This window comes from Otolemur garnettii, unplaced genomic scaffold (assembly GCF_000181295.1).
Source record: "Otolemur garnettii isolate 467f Iridium unplaced genomic scaffold, OtoGar3 scaffold00102, whole genome shotgun sequence".
Lineage (NCBI taxonomy): Eukaryota > Metazoa > Chordata > Mammalia > Primates > Galagidae > Otolemur > Otolemur garnettii.
In genome coordinates, this window is record NW_003852497.1 from 106,508 (window position 1) to 116,055 (window position 9,548).

At 37.6% G+C, this 9,548-nt stretch overlaps 1 protein-coding gene across 1 annotated transcript in view; it reads right to left on the reverse strand.

Annotated features, from left to right (window-relative positions):
• The window catches only part of ADAM9 (ADAM metallopeptidase domain 9), a 148,509-nt gene that overhangs the window by 86,104 nt on the left and 52,857 nt on the right, over nt 1-9,548 (reverse strand). The window contains exons 9-11 of the mRNA XM_003796278.3: nt 7,831-8,000; nt 5,130-5,211; nt 4,471-4,604 (exon numbers count right to left, since the gene is read on the reverse strand). Coding sequence (XP_003796326.1) covers nt 4,471-4,604; nt 5,130-5,211; nt 7,831-8,000 — 386 coding nt within the window. The remainder of the gene's footprint in view (nt 1-4,470; nt 4,605-5,129; nt 5,212-7,830; nt 8,001-9,548) is intronic.

The window sequence follows — 9,548 nt, forward strand, 5'->3', positions numbered from 1 at the left end:
AAATGGAAAAACATACCATGCTCATGGCTGGGAAGAATCAACATTGTTAAAATGTCCATATTACACAAAGCAATATACAATTTTAATGCAATCCCCATTAAAGCCCCTACTTTAAAGTTCTTGTGAAAATAATACTTCATTTTATATGGAATCAGAAAAGACCTCAAATAGCCAAGACATTACTCAGGAATAAAAACAAAGCAGGAGGAATCACGCTTCCAGACCTCAGACTGTACTATAATTCGATAGTGATTAAAACAGCATGGTATTGGCACAAAAACAGAGAGGTAGATATATGGAACAGAATAGAAAGCCAACAGATGAATCCAGCTACCTACCGTTACCTCATCTTTGATAAACCAATTAAAAACATTGAGTGGGGAAAAGATTCCCTATTCAACAAATGGTGCTGGGCTGGCAACTTGTAGAAGACTGAAACTGGATCCACACCTTGCATCATTAACTAAGATAGATTCTCACTGGATTAAGGACTTAAACTTAGGACATGAAACTGTAAAAATACTAGAAGAAAGTGTAGGGAAAACACTTGAAGAAATCGGCCTGGGTGAATATTTTATGAGACGGACCCCACGGGCAATTGAAGCAACATCAAAAATACACTATTAGGACCTGATCAAACTAAAGAGCTTCTGCACAGCCAAGAACACAGTAAGTAAAGCATGCAGACAGCCCTCCGAGTGGGAGAAAATATTTGCAGGCTATGTCTCTGACAAAGGTTTAATAACCAGAATCCATAGAGAACTCAAACGCATTAGTAAAAAAAAAAAAAAACATGTGATCCCATCACAGGGTGGGCAAAAGACTTGAAGAGGAATTTCACCAAAGAAGGTAGGCGTGCAGCCTATAGATATATCAAAAAATGCTTTCCATCCTTAGTCATTAGAGAAATGCAAATCAAAACTACTTTGAGATATCACCTAACTCCAGTAAGATTAGCCCATATCACAAAATCCCAAAACCAGAGTTGCTGGTGTGCATGTGGAGAAAAGGGAACACTTATACACTGCTGGTGGGAATGCAAACTAATACATTCCTTTTAGAAAGACGTCTGGAGAACACATAGAGAACTAAAAATTGACCTGCCATTTGATCCTACAATTCCTTTATTAGGTATATACCCAGAAAATCAAAAATCACATTACAATAAATATATTTGTATCAGAATGTTTATTGCAGCCCAATTCATAATTGCCAGGTCATGGAAGAAGCCCAAGTGCCCATCGATCCACGAATGGATCAATAAACTGTGGTGTATGTACACCATGGAATATCAGGCAGCCCTAAAGAAAGATGGAGACTTTACCTCCTTCATGTTTACATGGATGGAAATGGAAAATGTTCTTCTTAGCAAAATATCAAAAGAATGGAAGAAAAAGTATCCAGTGTTCACAGCCCTATTATGAAACTAATTTATAGTTCTCAAATGAAAGCTACAACCTAATTCTAGCCCAAGAATATGGGGAGGGGCTAGGGGACGGGAAGGGAGAAGGGCGAATGGGTGGTGGAAAGGTGATTGGAAAGATCACCTATATGCTCTGTCTAACAAGGGTAGAAGTGAATTTTTCTAGAACTAGAGTATAAATGTTTTAACACAACAACTAAGTAAATGACACAAAGTCTATGTTAACCAGTTTGATGAAAATATTTCAAATTGTATATGAAAACACTACACTGTAAAAAAAAATAGACATAGTCTTATTTGACTATGTGAATGTTACTTTCTTTGCATCACTATTGTTATTATTGCTTAATACTTTGTTGCAGCAATAGTCTGATTTCTTTTCTGAATGTATTTATCTTCATTCATTCTTTACGAGGTTTTTGTTTCTAGTCCTTATCTTAAACATTGTTATTGTTAAATTTTAAGCCTTTTTAATTTTGTGAAGGCAAAAAAAGCAGAAACCTAATAAACATATGTATACGTAAAAACAAAAAAAAAATCAATTCTTGGTGGTCCCACTGGGGGAAAAAAAAGAAAAAGAAAAATATATATAGAAACCTTTAAGTAGCAAAGTAATGGCTTCTGGATTGTTGATTTTTTATGCATGTGAAATCTATTATTGCAAAGGAATAAATGGCTACATATAAACATTAAAAAAAAGTATCTAAATTACCAACTTGTTTAGGGTTTTTTGTTTCTAATATCTGGTTTTAATCCACTGTGGTAAGAAAAGGAGGCCTACTCTTTTCTGTCACCATTGCCACCACCAAACCGCCGCTGGCCCTTCCAATCTGCCACAGCCAGCTTTATTTTATTTCCCATTGCACTTATCACCTTCTAACATTCTTTATTACTGATTTATTAATTATGTTCATAGGTTGCCTTCCCCTACTAAAATGTAAACTCCCTTGAAGGGCAAGTCCTTATCTAACTTGCCAAGTTATTCCAAATGCTGAAAAAATTGTCTAGTACAGAGTTGACAAAAAATAAATATTTTACATATGAATGAATAAAATACGGGTCCACTCCTCACTGCTCCTTATACCATTTTAAATTTTACCATGGAAATGTTTCTTGGTACTCCTTCCTTAAATCTGAATGCTCCTTTTTTCATTTCAGTCTCATTTCATTGTTCATTATTCCTTTCTTTTTCCCCCAAATTCATGTCTTTCTCAACTTCTCTGTCAGCCAAAGCAAGTATTAAATTTACTCTCCTCTCCTGTAGAAAATCATTTACAAACATTTTATATGTATAATTATTTTTTATGAAGGATAGCTTTTCATAAATACTGTTTTAATTCTTTTTTTTTGAGACAGAGCCTCAAGGTGTCCCCCTGGGTAGAGTGCTGTGGCATCACAGCTCACAGCAACCTCCAACTCCTGGGCTTGAGCGAGTCTCCTGCCTCAGCCTCCCAAGTAGCTGGGACCACAGGTGCCCACCACAACGCCCAGGCTATTTTTTGGTTGCAGCCGTCATTGTTGTTTGGTGGACCCAGGCTGGATTCAAATCTGCCACCTTAGGTATATGTAGCTGGCGCCTTAGCCACTTGAGCCACAGGCACCGAGCCTGTTTTAATTCTTAATATCTATTTTTGAGGCTAGTATTTCCTCAACAACTGTAAATTCTGCTTCAGTGCTTCCCTTTACACATGGGATTAGAACTGTACTCTCAGACCTTCAGCTGAAGCTGCCTAATAGAAGCTGTTACTCTGTCAGTGCTTCCAGAGCCTGAGGAAGGTGAGGGGGGCATGAAGACTGAGGGGTCACAGATATTCCTGATATGAAATCTTCATCCGTATTCGCCAGAGAGAACTAGCTCTCAGACCAGATTTTCTCAGCCTCAGCTTCTGCTCCACATAGGTACTATAACTACATTCACCTCTCTGATTAGGACTACTGCCTGCTAAATTAGTCTCTTTATGACAAATCTGCATCAGAAAGAAGCCCAACGATCCCTGGACTCTCTATTATAATAATTTTTAAACTTTGGCAAAGGAAGATATTCCAAGAACAGATTCCAAGAACAGATCTAGGCTCTAGACCTAGATTTCTTTCTTTCTTTTTTTTTTGGGACAGAGTCACCCTACATCACCTTCAGGAGAGTGCTGGAGCGTTATAGCTCACAGCAACCTCAAACTCTTGGGCTTAAGTGATTCTCTTGCCTCAGTATCCCAAGTACCTGGGACTACAGGCACCTGATGCAACACCTGGCTATTTTTTTGTTTAGCTGTTGTTTAGCTGGCCCAGGCTGGGTTCGAACCCGCCACCCTTGGTGTATATGGCTGGCACCATAACCACTGTACTACAAGCGCCAAGCCTGGAACTAGATTTCTTGACTTCAAATCCCAGTCAGGCATTTGGATGTCTGACCTCAATTTCTTCCTCCCTAAGTGGAGATAACAAAGTATATACACTTGGTCACCTTGGTGGTGGTGAGTGGATACATTTTAAGTGCCTACAATAGTGTCTGTACATAAAAAGAGCTTAACAGATGCTAACTATTCTTTCTCCTCCTCTCTGTCCTGCCTTATACCTTTATTTCTGCAAAATACTGGTTTTTAGTAGAAGTGTATCAGAATTCCTTGTTCTACTTACAGTGACAATAAAGCACTTTCTCAAAAAGGGATATGTAAAAATGTTTTTCATATAGTCCTTCAATTTAATCCAATTTGCCTAAACATAGCAGAAATTCCTCCCTAACTTCTAATTCAGGTATAAATGTTTCTATATTCAATTCTTTTGCTCTATCCATTGGTTTATAAAAGAATATGCATAGCATTGCAATTATACACCTGTGCCTACATATGTCTTCTTCTTAAAGCTCTCCATAATTAATTAATTTCAAAAATAGACTTCTCATTGGTATGTCATGTAATTAATTTCAGAGAACCAGGAATAATGTTTCCTATCTTTTTCAATGTAGATATGAGTATCCCTTAGGATTTAAACAAAGACTGATATATAACAGCATATAAAGAGCAATAAAAAGAAAGAACTCAGTTACTTACGATGCTCCTGAATTCATGATGCAACTCTTGGCTTCACATGAACAATCTCTTCCATCATCATGATTCATTCCAAGATTATGACCCAATTCATGGGCAACAATGGATGCAAATATCTCCACAGTCATTTGCCCAAACTGTGCAAACACAGGAAAGTAGTAATTAAGTTTCTGAACAAAAAGGAAGTATTTTTCTTCTCAGATTATCTTTTTACAAAAGGAAATTTATTCACTACGCTGTTGATAGCCTATACTATGAATCAAGCATCTAAAAACAGTCTTCATACATTTCAGTCTAGTAAGAAACCAGTATGAATCACACATGGATGATGGAGATGAATTCTTTAAGCAATACAGCAATTACTTTAGTACCAAGAGATTACTCATGGTAGTTGATGGGCAAATAAAATTGATGGTTCTAACTCTCTCAGAGTCTCTGTCTCCTCATCTACCAAAAAGTAAAGAGCTAATTAAACAAATAAGAAATATAAGAAAACTTGATCCAGTCATAAGGAAAAGAATACATCTTCCACTTCCACTTTGTTCCTCATAACACTCAAAATATTGTTTTAAAGACCTGGGGAGAAAGCATAAAATCAAAAAATGCTTGATACTATCCTAATACAAATATCCAAAATTGAGTTGTTCTCAAGAGCAACATACCACATTAATCCCGCCTGCATGGCTCCTTGAACACACTGTTCCCACAAATGCCATTCCTGCAGTTCCTCCAAAACCTTTCTTTCTAAATGAAAAAGTTTAAGAGTTATAAAATGCTACTGGGGAAAAATTGAACACATTGTTCCTACTTATATGGGTAATCTTAATTAGGCTGGGAGAACCTATAAAATCTGGGAGAAGAATGATAAAAATCAGTAACATTTTAAAATCAGAATATAGTTATTGCCTTATCTCCTTTTCATTAACTTTTTTCAGACAAGTGAAGATACCTTTTAAATACAAAGCCAAGATTCTTTTTCATATCTTCTAGATGAAAAACTTCCTAAAATGCATTATATTTATTTATCCAGTAAATTTTAGTGAGGAGAGACAGATAATAAACTCAGTGAATATATTTACATGGGAGGCTGCAAGGTGGTAAGCACAGCGAAAAGTGGTCTCCATGTGTTAACACTTCAATCATACCCCATATACCTATACCTCAGGACCCGTTCCCTCTCCCTGGAACTCTCTTCCCTAACTCATCCTCCTACCTCCTTCAGGTCTTTGCTTAAAAGCCACCTTGCTTGGCCAGGCTTTCCCTCATTATGTTACCTCTAATCTCACCCTCACTCCTATACTACTTTTATATCTATCCTCCTGGTTTAATCTTCCTCCTAATCACTTCTCATTACTTAAAATACTACTAATATACATACATTATCTCGTTTATATCCAATCTTCTCCACCAGAATATGGACTCCATGAGAGGAGGAATTTTTGTCAGTTTTGTTCACTGCTATACCTGGTATATATACTCAATAACTACCTTTTAAATGAATGAATCAATGCTTCTCTGGGCCACCTGACCAGCCAGGACAAGAACACTAGAGGCACTGACCATGCATTCCAGCCAGGTCACCCTGTAGATAACCCTACAATCTCTAAAATCCACCTATGTACACAAAAGCTTCCAAAAGGATTTTCAGTGACCCATTCTTAACCGTAATCAAACAAGGGTCATCAAATTCTGGAAAACGTCTCTACCAGGACAGACGGAGACCACATAAACAGAAGAAAGAAAGGTACTTTTGGCAGGTGCGGTTGGAAGGACACAGGCGTGCTTGATGCCTGCTCGCTTGGTCTTTTGTGAACTAGACGGCATTCTCTTATCTGTGAGAAGAACTAGACAGCATCCTATCCTGGTATGAGGATATTTGCATGTCAATTTTACTAAAAATTAATTTAAAAGGTCAAAATGAGAATCTTGTGATAATGGGGACACAAAGAACTATTTAATCATTTTCAGTGCCTACCTTTAACATCAACCTACATTAATAGGAGGAAAAAACAAGAAAAAAGAAAAGAGGGTAAGGACAAGAAACCCAATATGAATAAAAGAAATCCCAGAGTAAATGAAGAATCAAAATAAAACAGACACTCAAAAACAACTACAAAATAATTCAAGAAAAAGTCCTAAAACTGAAAGACATCAGTTTTCAGATTGAAATGACTCACTGAACACATAGTACAAATGCTGAAAGACTAAAACATATCATCAAGAAAAGTCCGAAGCCTGGGAACCAAAAGAAGATCCTACAAGTCTCCATTGATGGGGAAAATACATCAGGAATCAGAATAGTTTGAGGTTTCTCCATACTAATACTTCAAGTCAAAAGAACAGAGCAATGCCTTCAAAATTGTGAAGGAAAAACATTTCATAGCTAGAATTGTATACCCAGCCAAATAATCAAAAAAGTCACAAACTAGAGGCTCAGTGCCCATAGCACAGTGGTTATGGCGCCAGCCACATACATTGAAGCTGGAAGGTTCCAACCCTGCCAAGGCCAGCTAAACAACAACAGTGACAACTGCAACAAAAAAGAGCCAAGCATTGTGGCAAACACCTGTAGTCCCAGCTACTTGGGAGGCTGAGTCAAGAGAATCACTTAAGTCCAAGAATTTGAAGTTGCTGTGAGCTATGACACCATGGCACTCTACCAAGGGTGACATAGTGAGACTCTGTCTCAAAAAAAAAAAAAGTCACAAACTAGAAAGCATACCTCTGAAAGATTGAGTTACTTAGGCCCTAGCCTAATTAGAGCTCAAACTGAGATCATTTTAAAATTCTGTTCTGAGACTATGAAAACACATTCTTTCACAAAAAAACAACTAGAAAACATGCTATACCAAAATAAGGAAGTAACTCCAGGAAAGGAGGAAGACACAGAATAAAGGTAACAAGGAATCCAAAACAGAAAAGGCTCCAATAACATAATATCACATCAAACTAAGTCTTCCTCATTTAAATGGATATCCAAAAACCTTAAGAGAATATAAGTCCAATATAAGAAAATAAGTAATAAAAAGTATTACTATGACCATTTCATTAATATTACTTTAAAAAGGCTCGGCGCCTGTGGCTCAAGCGGCTAAGGCGCCAGCCATGTACACCTAAGGTGGCGGGTTCGAATCCCCAACCCGGACCCGCCGAACAACAATGACGGCTGCAACCAAAAAATGGCCAGGCGTTGTGGCGGGCGCCTGTGGTCCCAGCTACTTGGGAGGCAGAGGCAGGAGACTCGCTTGAGCCCAGGAGTTGGAGGTTGCTGTGAGCGCGATGCCATGGCTCTCTACCCAGGGGGATAGCTTGAGGCTCCGTCTCAAAAAAAAAAAAATATATTACTTTAAAAAAAGCACTTACAGAACTAGCTGAGCACTGTCATGTCTCCGACGGGTTATAAGAAACTTTTCCCGCCACTGTACAAAGTTCCCCAACACATCACCAGCAGCTCCACCTATGTCGATCAGGTTTCTATTTGTCCAAATCTCCAGTCCAACTAGCACAATTCGAATATTTAACATAATATACATCTGAAGAAAAAAGAAATAAAAGTATATAAAGTATATTGAAGAATACCAGAAAATACTTTTAGCTCTCTCCCCCTCTCCCCGCCTTTCTCCTCTGCCCTCTCTCTCTCTCTTCTCTTCCGCACTCTCTCCTTATCTCTTTCCCCTCTTTTCTCTCCTCTTATCTCTCCTCCTTGGTGCTACTCTGCAGCGTCCCTCCCCCAACAATAAAGACCTTTGTACAAGCAAAAAAATATATATATATACTTTTAACTACATAAAGTAACACAGCTACTTAAAATAAAAACAGGACTTCCACCTCTAAAAAAACAAAATCTTTCCTATAATCTCTCAAGAGACTCAAGGATAGTAACAGACATTCAATTTTTTTATAATCTTCCATTGTAAAATCTGACAACTCTGAAATTAAAAGTTTTGGGGAAAATTGGTTCCAGAATTCACCCTAAAGTAAGGCAAGGCCATTTAGGGTCTCTTCATATATTTCCCTACAGAAATATCAATGAGTTTGATCACAAGGTACTACTTCAAGATCGTGTTAGAGGTATTATATAATACAAAGTAAACCATGCTATGTACCATCTTTCTAAACTCATCTAAAATTCTAATCATGGCCTCCTCAAAGGTTTGTGAAGTAGAACTCTGATCTCTATCTCATAGAGATACTGTAAAGAGTAAATGAGCTAATAAATGTAAAGCATTTAGCTTAGTTGCTAACACACTATAAATACACAATTATATCATCATTATTATTATGCTTAAAGTTCACATCAGGGGAATGCCTTATAGATAAAATTATCTTATAAAAACATGTATCTACTTTCTTTAGTATTTCCCTAGTAGATGAATTCCAAAATATCAACCCTATCATTCTCTCTGTCTCTGTCTCTCTCTCCCTCACACAAACACACAAAATTAATATTGTGATGTCACAGTTTCAGGGTAGAAGGCAGCCTCATTCAAAATAAGATTCTCTAAGATCTTATTAGGCCTGGTGTAGGCCAGGCACACCTACAACCCTCGCAGTCAGGGAGGTCAAGACAGGTGGATTGTTTCAGCTCAGGAGTTCAAAACCATTCTGTGCAAGAGTGAGACCTAGTCTACTAAAAATAAAAATATTAGCTGGGAATTGTGCCTTTAGTCTAGCTACTCAGGAGGCTAAGGCAAGAGGATAGCTTGAGTCCAAGAGTCTGAGGTGGCTATAAGCCATGATGCCATGACATTACTCTGGGAGAGGAAGACTGTCTCAAACAAAGATCTTTTCATAAATACCAAAGCTTCTTAACCTGCCTACTTTAAAAATAAACTAAATGGTAACATGAAATCTCTTGCTGTTGTCAAAATCTTCCTACGTTTATATTTTCTTTTCAAACATTAAAAAAAGTTACAAAATAAACTCAAAGGTGAACCTTGGAAATACTGAGTCAGTAGGCCCTATGATAACCAAAAATCAAAATGAAACAATTTTTTTTTTTTTTTTGAGACAGGGCCTCAAGCTGTCCCCCTGGGTAGAGTTCCGTGGCATCACAGCTCACAGCAACCTCCAACTCCTGG